Consider the following 21905-nt stretch of genomic DNA (forward strand, 5'->3'; position numbering starts at 1 on the left):
TCCTAAGTAAATAAAGAATTAAAGTTGACTTTGTCTGCTTTGTCCTCCCAGCTTTTTCTGTTTGAGACAGTTTCCCATTTATTTAATTTCATGAAGAGCACAGTAATACTTCTCTGTAACTGTTCTCAGCTGCTTTCTGTCATGGTGGTGCAAAACCACACAGCCATCAAATAGCATCTTTTCTTTCTTACCTTCTGCTTTGCTCTCCTTCATTTCTTCTGGCATTTTGCCCTTTTCGTGCCTAGCTTTATGAACTGCTGCACATCTCTTTTGCATCTAATCCACCTAGTTTTGTGACCCTCTATAAGAACTGATATATAAACAGCAGCCTGAACTGTAGCATCACTCTGAAGCCCATGCAGTCCTGCCATCCTAGGGTGGGAATCACTCAGCTGAACATCAACCTGATCTGGCTGCTATTGGTGACACAGCAAGTTTTGCTCTGTACATACACGCTGCTCTGCCTCATGCAAAAATGAGACAGTGAAAAAGGTGTATCTGGAAAATACATCCTTGCATGAAGAAGCACAACACTGCAACAGCCCGAAGTTTTATTAGTCCTGACCACAGTATGATCCCAGAGCAGTCAGACCCCAGTTCCATGGCAGGTGACCCTCTAGGAATGCTGCCCTGTGGAGAAAGGGGAATTGCTCTTCTCTACCCATTCTTTCCACTGGAGTTTCAGCTTGCCATTCTTTAATCAGGGAACTCTGTGTTTCAGTGTGTTTTTGGAAAAGGGAGATGAAGTAGGGGGCCTTTCTCTATCTCTCTGGGAAGGCTGAGAAGGCACCCCGCTTCCAAAAGTGCACCGAGGATTTGCATGTTTGCCTCTACATGCCATTCACTCAATTACCTCCTTTCTCCTTACACAGAAAAGCTTTTTGAAGAGCTTCCCAAGGTTTCTGCGAGGTGCCCTCATGAGTGAATTTCACCACAGATGAGGACCTGACAAGCTTTGTTGGACAAAACAGAAAATTAAGGTACTTTTTATGCATGTATATGTTTATAAATATTTATTTTAAGCTTTCTTGCATTAATAGATTTCAAATGCAGCAGACGCACAGCACACACTGCTACTCGGCGCTTCCCCCGCCTGTCCCTGCCCGCAGGCTCCTCCCGGAATCATGGCCCTTCAGTCCGCTGAGCGGCTCGCCTCTGCGCTTCGGGCAGCGCCACTTCACTAGAACCACCTCCCCTCCTCTTCCTCATCCCTCCCGTCCCTCCTTCACCTTCCTCAAACCTGCGGTCACTTGACCCGGGCGGGGCAGCCCCGTCCCGCCCCGGAGCGGGCAGTGCGGGGCCCCGGGCGAGCTGGGGAGCGCACGTCTTCCCGGAGAGCCGGGATGGAAACGGAATCGCCCCTCGGAGTGAGTAAAACAAGTGCGAAGCAGAGGGGAGGGTGGCATCCGGCTCCTCGGAGGGTCCGAGAGGCGAGGGCAGCGTGGGGCGGGGGTGGCCGTGTCCCTGGTGCCCGTAGTACCCCTGTACCCGGCGGGGCTGGCGGCGCCCTCCTCGCCGTGGCTGTTCGGATGGCTCTCGTCACAGCGCTTGCTGTGGTTCCCGTGAGGTTTTTTTTAGCTTCTGGGTCGGCTGCAGCAAATGTTTTATTGATGCCATCGTCAATTGTTCATTAATTACATGTCTTTCCCGGAAACGCGTGAGGTTTGGCAGTGGCCCAGCGCTCCGGGCCAGCGGGGCTGTGCGTGCGAGGCACACTCCGGCGGGGCAGAGCGAATCAGCCCCATGATCTCGGTATCCCGAGGCTGGAGGATGGTGATCTCTAGAGGCTTTGCACCTTTGAATGTTTTATTGCTCGTTTATTGCATATGTCCTGGTACTGTCCTCAAAATGTAATTGCTGCCTGCATGCAGAACACCCAGGAGGTCAGAAACCTGGCCTGAACAAGGGGAGGGAGGGTAGTTAGAGTGGGTGGATTCTGGCTGGAAGCCAGGTGCCCACCACAGTCTCTCTATCACTCGCCTCCTCAGCAAGACAGGGGAGAGAATATAAGGAAAGGCTCCTGGGTCGAGACAAGGACAGGGGGAGATCAGTCCCAAGTTATCATAACAGACAGAACAGACTCGACTTAGGGAAGTTATTGAATTTATTACCAATCAAATCAGAGTAGGGTAATGAGAAATAAAAAGCAAATCTTAGAACACCTTCCCCCACCCCTTCACTCTTCCTGGGCTCAACTTCACTCCTGATTTTCTCTACCTCTGCCTCCTGCAGTGCCGCAGGGGGGTGGGGAATGGGGTCTGGGGACAATTCACATATTATCTCTGCCACTCCTTCCTCATCCGGGGGAGGACTGCTCACACTCTTCCCTGCAAACTTCAATATTAGTCCTTCCCATGAGCTGCAGTTCTTCATGGTCTGCTCCAGTGTGGGTCCCTTCCGCAGGGTCATAAGTCCTGCCAGCAAACCTGCTGCAGTGTGGGCTCCTCTCTCCACTGGACCACAGTTCCTGCCAGGAGCCTGCCCCAGCATGGGCTTCCATGGGATCACAGCCTCCTTTGGGCATTCACCAGTTCCAGTGTGGGGCCTTACACAGGCTGAAGGTGGATCTCTGCTCTGGTGCCTGGAGCACCTCATGCCCTTTCTTCTTCACTGACCTTGGTGTCTGCAGACTTGCCTTTCTCACATATTCTCACTCCTCTCTTTCTGGCTGCAGTTGCTGTTGCACAGCAACTTTTTTCCCTTCTTTAATCCGTTATCCCAAAGGCACTACCACCATTGTTGATGGGCTTACTCTTGGTCAGCAGTGGGTCCACCTTGGAGCCATCTAGCATTGGCTCTGCTGGACATGGGGAAAGTTTCTGTCAGCTTCTCCTGCAAACTACTTCTGTAGACCCCCACTGCCAAAACCTTGTCATGTAAACCCAGCACAGTAGTTAATCACAGCAGCATGTGTAGGGTGGCTTGCCTATCTAGAAGAGGGAATAAAGACACAGTTCTCCTTTGTGAAGTTTAGGATTTAGTCATGAGAGGCAGTAGCTAATGGTTGCAGTTTCATTCCTCCAGGAAGGCCTTGGCTGTACCCTTAAAGGTTATATTTCATGTCAAGCACAAGTCAGCAGCTGAGTTTAGAGATGACAGTGTGAACAGCTAGAGCTTTGCACTGAGCAGGGGATCAAGTAAAAATCTGGTCCAGTCACTTTTGTACAGGACTTGATTAGCAGATGGTCAGGGTGCAGTTCCTGCACTGCTGGTGTCTGCCATCTCCAGCCTCAGGTGCTGTGGAAGGAGGTTGAAGAAAGAGGAGGATGAGATGATCTCTCACATGTCTGTGTTTGCAAGGCCACAGTATGTCTTGATCTTGATGTTTCTGCTCTCTGCTGGCTTTCTCCCGGCCCAGCAGGACACTCCTTGTGAAGTGTCCTGGTCCTGCTTAGGCTGGGCGTTGATGGCAGCTTGTGTCAGGCTGAGAACCTGCTGCCTGGGGGTTTTGGCTGGGCAATGCCAATGGACCTGTTGTACAGCCTGTCAAAGCCAACTGCAAGGCTCAATGCCTCCGCAGGGACTTCTTCAGCATGGGCCAGTGCTGGGCTGTCCTGAGGCAGTGATAAACTGGTGAAAGGGACTAACATGACAGAAAAACACCTTTTCCTGTTAGCTGTGGGACTGTGCCTGCGTTAGCCCAAGCAAGGCAGTGAGAGCACACCATGGGAGGAGAGGATGGCAGCAGGTAAAGCTGCACCCTTGGTCGCATCATGGGAGTGTTGTCAGTGCAAAGGAGCTTATGTTGGGGCAAGGTGTGACTGCCAAATGGGGCTTATGGGTCTTACTGCTCCCTGGGGGGCTGTGTACCTGCTCTGAGGAGGTGTGGATGGCCTTGGGGAACCTTAGAGAATTAGGCAGTCCCAAAGTCTCTGGAAAGGGGGCTGCAGATCACAAGCAAGAGAGGAAAACCAGAGCTTATATTTAAGTTTCTAGTCGGCATACAGAACTTGCATAAATGCTGCCATGTGCTGGAGTGTTGCAGCCTCACAGCTCCTGTCAGCTTCAGAGCTGGAGAAGGATAGACACCATCCAGTCATTTGCAACTACTGAACACCAATGCCGTTTTAAGCACCTGAAGCCCCTGCCCACACTGATGCTACATGGTACAGAGACTAGAGTAGAGCAGCCATGGGTGAGCAGTGGTGCACAGTCTGAGAAAGTATGAAACACAGCAAAAGGTGGCAAAATTAGCTGTAGACATATGTTGTCTGAACAAGGGGTCTGCAGGAGGCAGTTCATCATGTTAAATCACAGAGCCATGGATGAGTTGATCTGCCTGAGATCTGAACGTCTTTCCAAGAATAAGACTAGCAGATGTGGCATATAGAGACCATTTACTTATGCAGGACAAAAAGGATCTGTATTTTTTTTTTCCAAAATAAATCTATGGGCATTTTTCCACTTGACTTTGCACTAGGCCTATCAAATACTTTTTTTAAAATAAGGAGACAAAGGAAGCAAGAGAGAGTTTAAACCACTTTTGTTCCTGCTTACGCAAAGACCTTGGATAACTTCAGAGGCAGCTACTCTTCACTAGGAGGAAAATCCCAGATTACACACTGGACACGTGCGGCGTGTGTCACTGTGCCAGGGGTGCCAGGTATTTCCTTCATCCCACATAGTCCCATTCTAATCTAAACTGGGGTGACTGTACTCAGAGAGACCCATTCAAAGTCACACCAAAGGCACAGCAAGGCAGGCTAGGCAGGTGAGTCATTGGCACATCTAAAAGCAGATTTTATCTGTTACATGTGGTATGGACATAAAATTTAGGAATGCAATTCCGAAGTTGCTTTTCAGATGACCCTATGTGACTGCCAAAAAAAAAAAATCTATTGCACTGTGTTTAAGGAAATGCTCTTCATATAAGCAGTATGGCTCACCTGTATATTCAGGAAAAACAACCACCTCCTCAAAGTAATCTGAAGAACACTTTGGGGAGAAGCAATCTTGAATGAATGTGCTAAGATGCAGCAAAAGTGATCAGGGACTAGTGAAGGTGTTTGCAGAGTACAAAAGCTGCACAATTACATATCTGACTGCCATTACTGTAGAAGATAAGAAGGAATCATTCACAGGCACAGCTTTTTTAAAACAGATTAAAAAGAAAGGTGTGGTATTCATGAAGGTAATCACTATGCTATGATCTAAAAGAAACCATCACACTAACTGTGGAAAAATAGCTAAAGCCTTAAAAGCAGTGAGAAGATCCCCAAACCACACCTAAACTTCAGGAACATCCTAGAAAAAATGAAAAAAAGACATGGAGAGGTTATCTTCGTGTTCTGCATCATCCAGGAAATCATAAATTGAAAAATGAACAGAATAACTCTAGTAGGCACTTGTGATGCCATGATTTCTCGTCTGGGTTTCATCCACTGGCACTCCTGCATGACCATTGCAAATTTTGCAGAAGATCCCAGAGAGGCCTGTATCCAAGAAGAACAGTTCCAGAGTAATTTTCAGGAAGATCTGAGCAAACTGAAGTACTTACAATCATGGACTCATAGGGGTGATAAGAACAGATCAAGAGATAAGAAGATGAAGGTTTTCCTCTTTGACCCCAGAAGCCAGCATGACCCGCAAATACAGTATCCTGTAAAGGCTTTTCATGGCAGTACTGTTGTGACACCCAATTTGATCCTTTGAGATAAGTATTCTCCAGGGACTTGAGGGGAGCAGACCCAGCTCCTGTCCCAGCCCTGCCATCAGTCCCCTTGCTGTGCTCCTGGGACTGCGAAGGGTAAAGGAATGGACATAATTTCACTCCGGAGGTAGGTTACTCCTTGTGATTTCACAATAGCCAGTGCAGACAGTAATTTCTTCATACCAATGAAACTGCATATATTTGTCTTGGCTGTGCTTTTTTTTTCACTTGGTAAGTTTACAAACCTGAAATGGAGCCCTCCCTTTGCATTGTGCTGAGAGACAATGTCATCAAAACAAGCCTATGCTGTGGCTGAGAAACTCTTGATCTTTTGCTGCAACTACCTGAGAGAATGGTCGGCATTTTTTTGCACCTATAAATCCATTCTGCACAGGTGAAATGTCATTAATTCAACCACAGTATACGGAATAGTTCATGTTTTTTCTTTTCTCAGAAAACCCTATGAAGTCCCAGAGCAGGCACTAATGCAAAATGCCTTTGCAGACCTTCATTCACATGTGCTGTGAAAATGGCCAATGGATGTCACGATTACCAGAGGAGCTCTGGGATATTCCCCTCTATAACTTAGCTCTTCCAGGTAAAGATTAACTTTTGCTCTCCACTGTTTTGTTAGCTTGTCATTTAAGCATTGGAACATCCTGTTTGTCCCATTTTATCATGGCTATGTTTACAATTTGGGTCAACGTGTGGGAGAAGGTCTTTGGGGAAGGGCTTGTGTGATGTTATGTGTGTGTGAATAATTTTGGTCTGTAATGTTTGGGGTTTCTCAGAGGGGAGAGGGAAAAAAGGAAAAAAAGAGGCACTTTTTTTCAATCCCTCTGCATCATCTTGCCAGATTAGTATTAATAATCTAAGCATTTGCTTATCTGGACAATGATAAAATTTTCCTAATTAATTCTTGCCACTTCCTATATAATGAAATAGTTCCAAAAGGAGAGAAATAACATTTTGCCTTATTATTTGTTTCTTTGTACTGTTTAAAAGAGGCTGTGAAGGTATGGAAAAAAGAGAATTGAGACTTTTAATTAACATGTTTTTATTTATGTAGACTGTGCTACATGATCCTGCTTGCAAAACCTGCATTTATCCTACCATGTGTAGATGCAGCTAAGTGACACCTGTGTATCATTAGCCCTTCTTTGGTCATAATGTTGCTTCTTCCTGCTACCTTGACATCTTTTCGCCCTCATTCTGTCAAAGAAGTTACAATATAACAGTAACTTGGGAACATGGGGAGGTACTGGAGGGCTGTGAGCTCTCCCTGTGCCTCCACATCAAAAATGGTACAAAAGAAATGTCTAACCCATGTTTTCTCTCAAATCTGTAGATGTGACAGGTAGTTTGGGTGGAAAGCAGCACAGTGTGTAGATTAATGTTTTGTGTAAGCTACAGGATCATAGGTTAATTTTAGGAAAGACATATATTGAGAAACAATGTGAGGTCTAGTCTTCAGTGAGTGGAGCGCTAGGAGGACTCAAGAACTGTAGATTTTTGTGTTTGTTTCCATTAAAATTTAAACCTATAAACTTATCTCAAGGTGACTTCTTAGATATGTGATTTGAGTTAATGCTGGCTACAGAACAAGCACACGTCTGTTTAGGATAAAGCCTATATAATAGGACCCAGGATAGATGTTATTAAAAAAACCCTAGAATTTCTTATTTAACCATCAAGAGAAGAAAATATGTATCTGTCTTTGGAAAGAAGAAAGAAAGTATTAACCTCCTATTTTCTGTTTTTCTTTTTGTTCATCTTGCAAAAATCCTTCAAATAGTCAGTAGCATGCTTGGTGGGGTTTTGTTTTTGGAGAGAAGGAATCATGTTGTTTCTAAAAGGCTTTCACGGTGGTGTTTCTTGGACACTGTAGAAAGTGGAGAACCTGCTGATGTGTGCTTTTGACTTTCTGACTCTCCTCCTAATGGTGACCTTGTTATTCTTGCAAATGTTTGTTGTTCTTGTGAGTATGCCTGCAGGGAGAACAGGCACGAAGAAAAGAATAGTTGAAGGTAAACCCGTTGCAGCAAACACTGGAGGACTTTTACAGAGCATTACAGGCTATTAGCTTGGAATATTTTGGTGGCTGTCCAGCCGACCTACAAAACTGATCTAGCCCAAGTCAGAACAAAAACAGATCAAGACCAACCAGGTCAAGACAGCTCTGGCAGGTTTTTGAAGGGAGGAAACACACTTTGGAACTGGAAGTTTATGTCATAGAAGTCATGCAAGAAACATGAATGTGACAGAGTGCATTCTGAAAGCATGATGAGGAGGCAGAGGCAAATCTCAGTAATTAGTGTTGTGCTTGCACCACATCCAGCACAGTTCCTCTGGGGAGGTGTTGATTCAAGCTCTGAAGCTACCTGGCTTGGTGCTAGCTCACTGTCTTTGCATCATATTTGTTGTGTCATGGGTATATCCATCTTCCTTTCATTACTGTAACTCACTGACATCACAAGAAGAATCCTAAGTAAAAGATTACTATCTTTTTGCTGGTTGGCATCAGTGGATGCAACGCCCATCAATGGAATCCTTCTCAACTCTCTCGGACTTGGATTTGATCCATGGGTATTTAATGACTCTTACATGTTCTAAGACATACTTTGATTACATGCCCACAATATAGATCTTCCATCTGCAATGAGGTTTGTTTGGGTGTCTCAAGCAGGAAAATAGATGGAAAGTGGATTTTAAAAGGTGAAAAAATAGAGTAAGACATTAAACTATTATTGACAGTTTAAAAGAATTCAAAACCAATCTTGTCCTTTTTTCTTTGGCTACTAGAAATACTGCCATTGGCACCAGTAAGACTGACCATTCAAAAAGGCAGTTCCTAGCAACAGTAAACAATTTGTTTGAAGCCAGACTTAAAATCCCAAAATATGCATTTGCAGACACTCTGTAAAGATCCAAGCAAGTCACTTGACTGAATTGTTGGTTTTTCTTTTTGATGCTTTATAACACTGAAAGAAATAATGGAACAGAAAAAGCTAGCAAAATCACTGGTTTCCTGAAGAAATTGCAAGCTGTAATAGTTTCATCTCAGTATGATGCAAGAGATGTGTCAGATTTATTAAGACTTCAAAGAAATCAAATATTTGGGCAGCCTGTACTTGGCTCTGTTGCTTAGGCTGCCCCTGTGTAATTCCCTGTGCTGGAAAGAGTCAGGTAATTTTTGAAGTGCATAGAAGATGGATTTTTTTTCATCTATCATACATAAACTTACACTTGAACTTACCTCTGAAACCTTCAAGCACCCACCTCTTACATTGGTTTTGTAGGGTATTGAGGGTTTAGGTCAGGAGGGCTTGTTTACCAGATATTTAAGATATAAATGTTTAAAGTGCCAAGTTAGGAGTTGGTCCAGTCAAAAGAGTAAGAAGGTGAATTTCTGCTTTCGGTCATATTTTCCTGTGCAGAGATGATGGGATTGGAGAATGAAATCCTGCATTTGGACAGCTCTGAAAACAGGACAAATTCTAGATAAATTCAGCCTTCAGCTATTCCCTGAAAAAAAAAGAATTGGGTTTTCATATCAAGATTATTATTTCAGTGAAAGATGCTATTTGAAACAGGTCATTTTGTTGTGGTTTTGGGCAAACAATGATGTGTAGTTTAGATGGGGACTATTTTCTTGGAAAATCTTGATGCCTTCACAAGGATTTCACACTAAGCTTATTAATGTCAGGTGAGCAACCTCTGTAAAAGAGCCCACCTTTTTGCCATAACTACATAGGCTGTCAGACAACATAAGTGTGTGATTTACAAATGGGGTGGTGTATCAGGTATGCACATGCAATATAACCATGGAATGTGGTCTTTAGTAGTTAAGAAATGAGATTTTCTGTACATCTATTTTTGTATTCTACAGGGAGTCATGACACTATGACCTACTGTTTGGATAAAAGATCTGCTGTTAGTGGCAATGAATCCAAGGTGGTGAAGTTTTTAAACAAATGTATGCCCTGCATTGTGCGCCCCATTATCATGAAGTGGTCTATCACACAGGTAAATGTCATTTAGCATTCTCTTCATGTCTCAGCAAAGTTGAAGCTTGTGCTGCAGGGCTGAGAGTGGCCAAGCTCCACCATGCACAACGACAGAATAGCCTGCTGCCCAGAAATCTGAGCTCTCCTCAGATGCTGTGCTTGGGTGTTGTGTTTTACCGCAGACAGCGACTCAGCCCCACACATCTGCTTCTCACTGCCTCTGAGTGGGATTAGGGGAGGGAATTGGAAGGGTAAAAGTGAGAAAAATCCTGGGTTGAGATAAAGATGGTTTAATAGGTAAAGCAAAAGCCATACATGCAAGCAAAGCAAAACAAAGGACTAATTCACCACTTCCCATGGGCAGGCAGGTGTTCAGTCATTTCCAGGAAAGCTGGGCTCCACCACGTGTGATGAAAACGTCGCCACTCTGAATGTTCCCCCTCTTCTTCCCCCAGCTTTATATGTTGAGCATGACTCCATATGTCTGGGATATCCCTCTGGTCAGTTGAGGTCAGCTGTTCTTGGCTGTGTCCCCTCCCAACTCCCTGTGCACCCTCAGCCTGCTTGCTGGTGGAGTGAGAGGCAGAAAAGATCTTGGCTCTGTGTAAGCACTGCTCAGCAATAAGGAAAATATTTCTGTGTAATCAACACTGTTTCCAACACAAATCCAAATACCAGTCCCATACCAGCCACTGTGAAGAAAATTAACTCTTCCTATGTAAATCCAGCACACTGGGGTATGAGGTAGGTGGCATATATACCTGGTCGTCTTCTGTGGGAAAAACATATGTAGGTGAGGCAGGGATGATACTTAAATAAAATGTTGCTTAAAGCTGACCACTTGCTATTAGAAGCTCATCTTCTTTTTCAAATGTTTATTGTTGTTATAAATGACATATAATATTACTGTAATCAACAGAGGTTTTTCTATTGTACTTTGTTCAGAAGGTAATGCTTGTTGTTTTTCTGTCACTGTTGTGTGAGATGTCAGTTGTTTTCCCTATCCGTACTGTGTGAGTATTTCATCCAGCAGCAGAGACAGAAGAATCCCTCATTGAAGGAATATTTTTCCCATAAAGATTAAGAGAATGAAGGTGTGTTCCTTCATGTAAGGTTTAGTTAATTTTTTTAAAATGTCCAAATATTAAGACAGTAGTTAGCTCTTTGTTCCATACAAATGTGTGTTAAAGACAAAATTGGAGATTGTGATTTAAGATAGAGATTTTGAAGATCCTTCCAAAGAAGAGACTTTCCTGACATGAAAGAGGTGCCAAAAATCTGTATGCTTTTGTTCTTATTGAAGGAGTAATTCATTATTATGGAATTAAAACTGAAAAATTGATAATTTTTAATAAGTATGCCTAAATTTTTATTGTGTTTGCACAGCTCTGGTAGACTGGAATCTTAGACACTACCAGGGTATGTGTAATGGCAATGATGAGCTGATGTGGAAAGGCATTTGCTTAGCATAGTCTTATTTACCTTGAACTGATTTTTGCTTTGGGACTCAAGCCAATGAAAGATTTAGGTATCTCCTGACTTGTAGGTTTCTGTCTGGCGAAGTGACACTGTTGGTGACAATCTCCTAATATCGCTATAGTAATTTCTGGTCCAAATCCAGTGTGACAAGTGGGAAGTGGCCCACTGCTCATAGGAAAGAGGCACAGCTGCAGTCCTGCTCTCCTTACCTTTGTGGTGCTCCAGTTATCTTTGTGAGGAGATGACTCCACCCACTGGTATCCAGAACACACGTGAAGGAGCCCTACTGATGGTAGGACCCACAGTGTAGGTTCTTGGATGGCCCAGTGCCTAGGAGGAGGTGCCTGCTTGAGCCCTGGCTGTTATGGATGTCAGTCTAGAGGCCCAAATCTTTCCTGTGTAACTTCCACTCATGCTCTGAATGCCTGCAGCACCGAGCAGCATTGCTCCCCAGGGCTTCTTTTAAATTTTGCCCTTTAGGGGGCAATATTCACACTGGCTGATTCAGTATCCAAACCCAGGTGACTCATTGGAGAGTCTAATTCGTCTGGTTTTCCCATGCTGTCAACAGAAAGAAATTGACTCATCTGAAGGGCAATTTCAGCTATTTCACCTGATGCTCTTTCTGGCCAGAAAGGTTATGTGTGACCTACTGCCACACACATTCCCATCTCCAACATGCTCCAAGCAAAGGGGCCTGGATCACCCCTTCAACTATTCCAGCCTGGTGTAGCCCCAACAGGCACAGAGGGAGCTGTTGGCCAGACTGACCGCACCATCTGAATCCTAGGGCACGTGGGGCTGGCCTGTCCCAGCCCAGAACCGCAGGCACAGCCTGAGGAGATAAAATTCTTGTCCAAAAACCAGGAAGTTAGGTGGTTGAAGCTAGGCGGGGTGAGCATCCTTCCATGTGTCATAAGTTCTGTCTCAGCCCTAAAGATGTGATTGTGGTTATTCAGGAGCAATGCCTTGTATTGAATCCTTTCTGGCTTATATCAGTCCCGTGTATGCTTTCTGAAACCTGATAGTGTTGTACACAGCAGGTTGAACTGAGACAAATTAGTGTTAAAACGTATTTAATTAAATTGATTCTATTTTCTTACTCAAAGAGAATCTTAACAGATGTAAAACACATACCATTTGGGACTTTTTGCTTTTTCACCTGTTCCATTCAGCCCTCAAATCCAGAAGAAGAGGTTTGAGGGAAGTGGAAATAGAGGACTACCTCTGTTTTGTAGGACTTCTACAGGTTAATTCAAACTTTATAAGAAACTTTATCTTGAAAAAGAGCAATAATCACTAGTTTTTTCTATTTTTGTTTTTCCTTCTTTTGAGGATGAGTGAGCTCTGCAGAGACAACCACGGTAAAGTCTTTGATCTAATAAAATAAATGCAGCATTTCTAAGGTGCTGATCCTGCAGTTGTTGTTCATATGAATAATTGTGTGACAAGTGATCATGTATTTATGCGCAGGTTAATGGATCTTTTGCTTTCAGAACACAACAAGGGCAGTGCTCTGAAATTAATCTAATCTGTACCTGCAGTATACTCTTCAGGGAAATTTCAATTCCTCTTGTTCAGAGAGTGAGATACTTCGAAGCTGCAACTTGGTGCCATAGAGTGACATTTTAAAGACAAAAGACCCAAGAAAAATGTCATAGGGCTGACTTTGTACACCTTTTTCAGCTTTCTAAACTAAAGAAACAAAACCCTTCCAAGCTCTCAGGACCATTTTTTTCTGTTTTACCTTTCAGGTCCTGACTGTGACAGAGCAACTTGAGGCTGGAGTTAGATACCTGGATTTCAGGATTGCCCACAAGGCTAATGATCCATCTATGAATTTGTACTTTGTGCATATGGTTTACACAACTGTTACTGTACAGGTATTTTTCTTACCTTTGTGATGGCTATAAAACCAGTGCTGTTTCTTTTATTTAAAATCCATCATAATCTGAAAATGCTGGTCCAAGGTCTTCTAAGTAGGTTATTTGTTTTCCTTATATGAGGACTTCAAACTAGAGAAAATCAGCAGGGCTGGAAACTAATTTCAGGAGCTGCACTTGATACTGGAACATCAATGAGCTCCTCATCCTCAAACCAGTCATGCCTGCTCTCCACTGCCTAGCTCCTAACAAGTGCCTGAAGTTCTGGGGTTTATCTTGTGTTGTCCCAGGACGATACCCAGGGCAATGCTGTTTTCCTGGTAGGGAGAAAAGTTATTAAAGAGGAGAAGGCATTAAAAGCCTAATAAAAACCACAGAAACACCTTTTTTTCTTAAAAAAAAAAAAAGAAATATTTCACTGAAAGACTGAGAGACTTAATCTGGATCCTATGATCAAATGACTGTCAGCTGCTGCGAAGCAACTGCTGTGAGCTGCTCTTTGCATGTGCTCTGTCATCTTGGAATACTTTACATCTTCCTTCCATTTATTGGGACCTGTACAGCCAGGCACAGTCAGCTAATAAAGCTTTTAATTTGTAGAGTAACTGGCTAAACTTCAGTTTCAGACTCATGAGTCTGAACTCTTCATGTGTTGAGACTTCATAGTGTCTGGCACACTCCTGTAAACAGATGTAATGCCTGACTACCTTGCTAGTTATGTGTGATCTTCATTTAGTTGTCATTGCCCATACCAAAGAGGGAAAATGAGTCCTGTTACGTTTAAGCACAGAACTTTTCCCTGTTTTTGAGTTTGCCACTGACATGTTGGTTGTCCCTGAAGAAGCTTGGGGAGTTAGGTTTACTGCTAACCTGCCTATAGGCAGTAGGATATTCACAGATATTATCAAAATACAAAGCTGGTAAGTCTAGTGTGCCAGAACCACACCCAGAGCAAACTGGCACAGATCTGTTAAAGTAGGTTTTCCTGGGACACATCTCTCTGGAACCCCTTTTGGGCAGTCTGATGGTACCTTCCAGAAATCCATACTGATTTTCATGATTGTGATTGTGAGTCTACTCCACTGTCAATGCTCTGTTGATTTTTTGCCCTTTTCCCTGCATAGCAGAGATAACCTTATAAGTCTCCATAACTCTCTCCTGTAGGATACTCTGTGGAAAGTATTAAGGTGGTTGGAAGCTCATCCTCAGGAAGTTGTTATCTTAGCCTGCAGGAATTTTGATGGATTAACCAGGAGACTTCACAGTCATCTTGTTGCCTGTATAAAAGAGATTTTCCAGTGTAAACTGTGTCCCAGGAATGTAAGTATGAGATCCTTTTTTTCTCCTTTTTTAAAGAATGATACATTACAGTGAGATCTACGATTCCAAATTTTTAGATATATTTTACTTTCACTGTGTTTTTAAGCTAGGAAAGGTAACATTTGCTGCATCAGAGATAGGTGTTTACCTAATAAAATTGAGGAGATAAAGGAAACCTACATTCCACAGTGAGAAGGTGTGCTGGTTTAAAATTAAACCGGTGGGAGAAATGAACCCAACTCTAGAGATTATAAGTCAGAGTTACAATTTACTAAAAATAAATCACAATAAATGCAATGATACAGAGAAAAACTGGTTTTAACCCACAAAAACAGATGTATAACCCCACACCCTGGGACAAGAACAGAACAGTGTTCATTGGCCCCTGTGCTGAGCATCACGTGGGCCCCCTAGGTGCAAAGCAAAAGGAAAGGAAAACCTGTTAGTCCAGGTGATGGTTGCAGTTCTGTTGACATAATGATCGCAGTCCTGTTGAGAGTGGCAGTCCTGTTGGAGTTCTGGTACTCCTCTGGATCCAATGGGTGGTACCAGAAATCCCAAACCCCAAGATTATATATGCTCAGGTTCAGGTGGGAATGCCCAGTACCTCTGCCAGGGCAGGAGTTTCACAATGGGTGATTTAACTCTGTGAGTCATGGGATATTTTTTTAAGTCTTTGATGGTCTAGGTGTTGCAGCTGCCTATTATGTCAGTCCAGTATGACCCATTAGCAAAGATGACCCCTCAGGCTGAGCCTCCCCAGAGCTGAGTCATTAGGTGTGCCCTAGGCAGCTACTGCAAATGACCCATTATTAGCAGTCCATCAGAAATTACATAGAGAGTGTTGAATACACACAATTTTGATTGCACCCACACAGTAATAAACTGGTCCTGGCCCCTGTAACTAGGACAGAAGAGGGAATTAAATTTGACTGTCATATATGTTGATGAACAGTTGTGGGACAATAGTAGAGACACAACTGTCATCCGCTGTCCTGTGTGAGAGGAAAAGGAAAGGGAAAGGGAAAGGGAAAGGGAAAGGGAAAGGGAAAGGGAAAGGGAAAGGAAAGGAAAGGAAAGGAAAGGAAAGGAAAGGAAAGGAAAGGAAAGGAAAGGAAAGGAAAGGAAAGGAAAGGAAAGGAAAGGAAAGGAAAGGAAAGGAAAGGAAAGGAAAGGAAAGGAAAGGGGAAAGGTATGTGTGTTATAAATATAGACAAGATATATTTATAGAATTTAAAGAACCTATTTTCTGCCTTTTCACAGTAATAATTATAAATGAATTTTTATGCTATTTGTAATAGTTTAGGTTGGAAGTGACCTCTGGAGGTCATCTGGTCCAACATAACCATGCAAAATAGGACTAACTTCAAAGTTATGTTGGGCTGTGTCCTGTTCATTCTTGAATATCTCCAAACATGGAGATTCCACGATCTTTCTATACAACATTTGTTCCAAAATTTGGCCACTCTGACAGTGTTTTTCTTCTCTATCTGATCAGAATCTCTCTTGCTGTAACTTGTGTCTGCCAACTGCCATCCTTTGCTACACATATCTGAGGAGTCTTCTCTACATCTCCCCATTAGGTATTTGCAGACAGCAGTAAGACCTGTCCAGTCTTCTCTTTTTCATGCTGAACAGACTCAGCCCCCTCAGCCTGTCCTTGTGTGTCATGCTCTAGCCTCTGCTCACTCCGGTTGCATGCTGTTGGACTCATCCACCACATCAATGACTTTTTTGTAGTGGGGAAGCCCAGGCTGGAAACAGTGTTTGAGATGCAGTTCCACAACTGCTGAATAGAAGGGAAAGAACCCCTTTTCCTGACTTGCTGTCTGTACCTCTGCTAATACAGCCCAGTTTACAGCTGACTTTTGCCACATGGGCACACAGCTGGCTCACGTTCAGCTTGATGTCTACAAGAACCTTCAGGTCCTTTTCTGCAAAGCAGATTTCTAGCCAGCTGTCCCCAGTCTGTCCTGGTGTGTGGGGTTAGTCCATTCAGGTGCAGGACTTTGCATTTTTCTTTGCTGAGCTTCATGAGGTTTCTGTCAGCCTGTTGAGGTCCCTCTTAATGGCACCTCAGTTCATTTCTGGTGGCACTGACTTTTTTTTTTGTGGAGCTGACCTTCAGTCATCCAAACTTCCAGAAAAGCCTTAATTTAAATCATCAGAAAATATTTGATTGATAGATTTTAGAAATTGAGATTTTTAGTTTCCTCTTCCCCCCCCCCTTTTTTTATGAGGTATGGGAGCTTTTAGTAGTTAAACAATTAACATTTCAAAGATGCACAGGAACAGAGGGTTTTCTCTGGAGATGTAAGTGGTACAGGAGAATGATGACCCTGTTTGTGATTCAAATCCAGCCTTTGAAGCTGGTGTATAAGTAACGGTTAGTATTACCATTTCAAAGCATTTAGTACAGCAGAGTTAAAATAGAACAATTCTCAGCAAAACTAGGAGATTCTTAATATTCAGGCCTCAGCTGAATAACTGAAGACCTGAGTGACACTGTTCTATTGTTTCCCCAAATAATTTGAGTGTGTAAGCTGTGGATGAGCAGAGTGATACTGGAGAAGATGGTCAAATTTGCTTTCAGATACATGGCCAGAAAAAGAGTTATTAACTGCGAAAGGGGTGAGCTGCTGCTGATAGTTTGTTGAACGAAGGTGTTGAAAGAATGGTTTGAGATCACTTTACCAAAGAAAGAACATTTCTGAATTGTGTCCAGGGGAGGGGAGGGGTGGCACTGCAGAAAAGACAAGCCAAGTACTTCCCTTGAGCAGGAAGACTTTATCTGTATGGAGTCTGTGACCAGCACAATGGATCTCACCATTTTTGCTGGTGGTACCATTGCAGGTTTGGCAACTGTGGGATTTTCCAGGATCACAGATTCAGATTTAATATCAAATATCAAAGTGTTTACTCACTTATTCTAAAATAAACTGCTATCTATTGTCTTTCAATACTGCATCTTTGTCATTATAGAAGAGTAAGTGTCAAAGTGTTTATGAAGCAGCTGCTAGGTTGAGGTCTGTATGTAGTACTGGCACAGGCCACAGTGTGACAATATTACATTGTGTTTAAAATTTTAATTGCCTTAACTATTCAAGGTGTCTTCCTTTGATCTGGATTACTAGGGTTTAAAAATCCCTTGTCAGACACGTACAGTTTCATTTCTGCTTTGTTTGCAAAATATGCACCTGTGCTCATGTGCACATTTCTAATAGCTTTTTTTTTTGCTTTTACTCCACAACTTTCTATTTGTTTGTTTGTTTAAGAGGTTCTAGCTTTAGAAAGGCAGCGAGAGTAAAGCAAAGGCTGCAGGCAAACACAGAGTTTTGTAGTTTTAGCAGCCTGTGCCTTACTTTTACAGTATTTTCTGACCTAACTGGGGCTTGCATTCTGTATTTCTTGGATGAAGTAAGAAGGATTGCCATGTTCATTCAACCCTTGGCTTTCTTCAAATACTTACGTAAATAATTTTCAACTGACTTTGGCTTTTATTTTAAGTAATAAGTTAATTGGAACATCAAAATGCCACCATTTCCTTGGTGGCAACAGACATAGCTTTTAACCGCAATATTCTTAGAAAAAACAATGCCTGTTAAATATGTTGGTTTTGCAAATTAAATTAGTCAGAGGGCCTCAGTTCTCTCCCATGGTAACTTCTGAGGGTTGGAAAATGTCATTTCATATTGAAATACTTAAATTTAACAGACCTGTTTCAGCCCATCTGTCTGTCAGAGAAGGTTTCTGACCCAAGTCTTTCTCTCTCTCAATTCAAAATGTCTGGAGCATCCCAATTTCAGAAACCTTCCACTTAAAGAAATCAGAATTAATGTAGCCCTTGGAGACTGACATTTAGTCTTACCAAGTTTTAAGCAGTTCAGTTTTCTTTAATGGTTACAGTGCCAAATATGCATCGATGTGGGGCAATCGCCAAAATGATTCCTGCTTATCTGTGCCTGCATTCCTACAGCTGCGTGTAGGGCTTTGTCTCCTTGTCCATGGATGGTCTGTGTCTTCCTCTCTCAACAAATTTTCAGCAGTGGCTTGTGCACAAGGGCTGACACAGGGATGGTTATGCAGGTGTAAGACCTTCAGTTATGTACGTTATCATAGTTGAATTGAGAAAAGGAGGAATTTGCTGAAGTAACCAGGCTCCTGTTGCCCCTGCAGTTTGTAACCCAGCCCCTGACCTACCAGGCTGCTTGTTTAAAAGCTTTATCTGAACTGAATTTGTGCCAAGGTAATGTCACACAACAGTATTCAAACTTTGGGAATGCTGCTGTGTTGCTGACTTCAACCCGAGCATGTTTTATTTTAGGTGATGCCAACATTGAGAACCATGTGGCAGCTGGGCCATCAGGTCATAGTCTCGTACGAAGAGGACATGGAACTGAAAGAACACTGTGAGCTGTGGCCTACGATCCCATACTGGTGGGGAAACAAAACATCCACTCGTGCTCTTATCCGGTATTTAGAGCACATGAAGCGGAGGGGCCGTCCAGGTAGGCACAGGGAGTTGCTTGGAAGAAAGAAGGGGCACTTACAGCAGTACAAAACAAACAGGAAATTGAGTGATTGTAACCTTATGAGGTGTAACCCCTTTGTGCATGCTGTGTGCCTGTGGTTGCTGAGTGCTCTGCCCACCAATGGGCAAGAGCAGTGTTCATCTGTGGTGGTGTGTCAGTGTATGTACATGCATAGACTATATAAATTGTGGCAGCCACACCCCTTATGTGATCCCACAGAGAGGAGGCCCTCAGCACAGACTGGCTCACTGGCCCTGTTGTACCCACCTCACAGGTAGGACAGCTTCCTCAAGTCCAGAGCTTGCTGCTTTAGGCAGCACAGATGATGAGAGAAATGTGTTCTGCTAGCCTTGTGAAAAGAAACCCCTATGAGGTTTCTCTGAGGAGAGACCTTATCACTCTCTATGACTACCTGAAAGGAGGTTGTAGCAAGCCAGGGTTCAGCCTCTTCTCCCAGGCAACAAGTGACAGGACAAAAGGAAATGGCCTCAGGCCTGTGCCAGGGCAGGTTCAGGTTGGATATTTGGAAGAATTTCTTCACTGAAAGGGTGGTTAAGCATTGGAATGGGTTGCCCACAGTGGTAGTGGAGTCACCACCCTGTAAGTGTTCAAGAAACAACTGGATGTGCCACTTAGTGCTGTGATTTAGTTGTCGTGGTTTGATGTTTGGTCAAAGGTTAGACTCTATCCTGGAGGTCTTTTCCAACCTTATGATTCTATGGACGCAAGAACAGTAAGTGGAGAGTGTAGTTGCACCAGTAAATAGCAGCACTTAAGCATGCTTTTGTAGTATAATCTGAGAGAAATTCAGCTCATAACATCTGATGTAGCTTTTGATGGGAACGCACAGGGTGATAAAGGGGAGAGCTGCTTCAAAAGTGCTTCCCAGCCAAAGGAAAATGCTCATGTGGTGCACCCTTTGTTTCCACCCATCATGGGGGAAGGCTAAGCATTTGGAAGCAACCCTCACAGAAACAAACATAATTTACAAAGGAAAAGTAGTTAGACAAATTTAGCTAAACTGGAATGGTTAGATAACCAAGTGTGGCTCAGGAACTGTTTACTACAGCATGAAGTTGCAACAAGGGGAGATAGTCTACTGAATCAGTTGTAGGAATATGAAACAATACAGAACGAGTGCGAAGTTTAAGTATTTTAATGCTTCCCACTGGAACAAGATCTGAAGCTAATGCAATACTGAGCAGTTTCTGTTCTCCTTAAAAGAATATTTAATGTGTCACTTTCTGATTTTTGTTTCAGGAAAATTCTTTGTAGCAGGGATTAACCTTACCGAAAATTTAGGGTATATTCTCCTACACCCATTTGGATCGTTGAAGAAAATGACACTCCAGAGTCTTCCATGCTTGAAAATCTGGATAAAGCAGCAGTATCCAGGATCAAAAAAAGAATGTATTAACATAATAGCTGGAGACTTTATAGGAAACAATGATTTTGTCAAAGATGTGATAGAACTTAACACAAAAATTAATTCTCCATTAGACTGTCAAAGTAGAGAAGCTGGAACAAATAACATTTCATTCTTTGCTTCTTAGTCTGTGAAAAGCTGAACAGGCTTTGTCTGCATTTAATGTGCTCTTCTGTAAACATCTTGAATCCCGTAAAGGTCTATTTAACTTACACCTGGGATGCCTTAAAGGCTCAGTAAGAAAAGGTCTCTCTGAGTTTCAAGACCTTTGGACCTTGCTGAAGTCTCCAGAAAATTATGGTATAGGTGTAATTTATTTGGAGATGTTTTGATTCTGTAGCAGCAGGCAATATTGAAAGTCCCAACAACTTAATCTTATTTTACATAAGACCAAGAAGGAGAAATATGCCAGTAGCGGCATGAATTATTTAGTGATTTTATCTTTCTTATAATTATAAGGATATTCTACATTACTTGCATCCCCAATTCTTACTCTTTTATATGAGTGTGAAACTGACTTGTCTGTTTTCATAGTTTAAAAGGAAGTTTAAAAATATTTTTGATATATCAAAGGTACTGTATTGACAATCCAATCTGACATTTTATGTATACACCAATGTGTTGAGTATCAGCTGTGAACTGCCTTACCAACCGAGTAGTCACAAAATTATTTATGATTTGTAAACAGTATGTGTACTTGCACACTTACTCAGGCCAGTTCTGAAGTGATAAAGATACCAAAACTAGGCCCCTAGTCAGTTTTGTCTGTGTCAAATATTTTATTAGGTGTTGCCAAAGTATGTCTTACACTGAAAATAAACAGAGGAAACAAATTCCTTACCTAAACTCAAACTGCTCTAGAAATACAGGTTCTTCACTTCTGTCATGCTCATTTGGGGTTTCACATCTGGTCTTTGATTTAGCTATTTTAGTAGCTCTATAATTATTTTTCCTCTCACTAAGTAATTTTTGCTTATGTGAAAACTAAGGGGTTTATGCTGTTTGCTATTGCATATTAATTCTATTTTTCTAAATGAACTGTGCAATAACAGATGATCACGAAGGCAAGAGAAATAGCAAGCATCAGAACTAAAACAAAAACAGTCATTGTGTAAAATTGACTATGCAGCTTCATCTATATACCTCACTTTTTAGATGCACTTTATATGCAAAAGCTAAGTTCAGATGTTTGACAAGATGCTAATGTTTGCAGAAGTCTTAAATCAATTGCTACTTACCATTGTATCAAATTCTCTCTAAACTGCTCAGCATGAAAGGGTAAGATGCAACCTCTTCATGGAATCTCTTGCAATTGCAGAATACACAGGAATAAAAATTAAACATTACGTTTATGAGGAGGACTTCCTAAATGCTTTTTTACAGTGCTTTGCATCCTGTTCTTACTCTACGTACTTCATAACGAGTAGTCATTCAGTTTTTGTTATGTTACAGGTACTCAGAAGAACTCAGAATGTTCTTCTGCCTATCTTTTGTATCCTTGTTTCTCTAATAAAACTTGATCTCTCTGTGTAATATGGACTGAAATAGCTTTGTTTTTCCTTTCCTGATTTTGACTGTTTTAGTGGTTCCCAGTAGTAATTCATAACT

At 42.5% G+C, this 21905-nt stretch overlaps 1 protein-coding gene across 1 annotated transcript; it reads left to right on the top strand.

The window, feature by feature from the left end:
• Positions 1-1189: 1189 nt before the first annotated feature.
• On the top strand, positions 1190-21830 carry PLCXD1 (phosphatidylinositol specific phospholipase C X domain containing 1). Its single transcript, XM_032681058.1, has 7 exons — positions 1190-1367; positions 6105-6248; positions 9540-9676; positions 12891-13019; positions 14184-14339; positions 18664-18847; positions 20132-21830. The coding sequence occupies exons 2-7, from the start codon at positions 6143-6145 to the stop codon at positions 20422-20424; spliced, it is 1005 nt and encodes a 334-aa protein (XP_032536949.1). The 5' UTR covers positions 1190-1367; positions 6105-6142; the 3' UTR covers positions 20425-21830.
• Positions 21831-21905: the final 75 nt, after the last annotated feature.

Source organism: Chiroxiphia lanceolata, chromosome 2 (assembly GCF_009829145.1).
Source record: "Chiroxiphia lanceolata isolate bChiLan1 chromosome 2, bChiLan1.pri, whole genome shotgun sequence".
NCBI classification, from domain to species: Eukaryota; Metazoa; Chordata; class Aves; order Passeriformes; family Pipridae; genus Chiroxiphia; species Chiroxiphia lanceolata.

Excerpts from the sequence above, each read along its gene's own strand:
- PLCXD1 (XM_032681058.1), top strand. The coding sequence starts at position 6,143 with ATGCCTTTGCAGACCTTCATTCACATGTGCTGTGAAAATGGCCAATGG. Across the intron at positions 13,020-14,183 it reads ACACAACTGTTACTGTACAG|GATACTCTGTGGAAAGTATT; the intron begins GTATTTTTCTTA and ends TCTCTCCTGTAG. Across the intron at positions 14,340-18,663 it reads GTAAACTGTGTCCCAGGAAT|GTGATGCCAACATTGAGAAC; the intron begins GTAAGTATGAGA and ends GTTTTATTTTAG.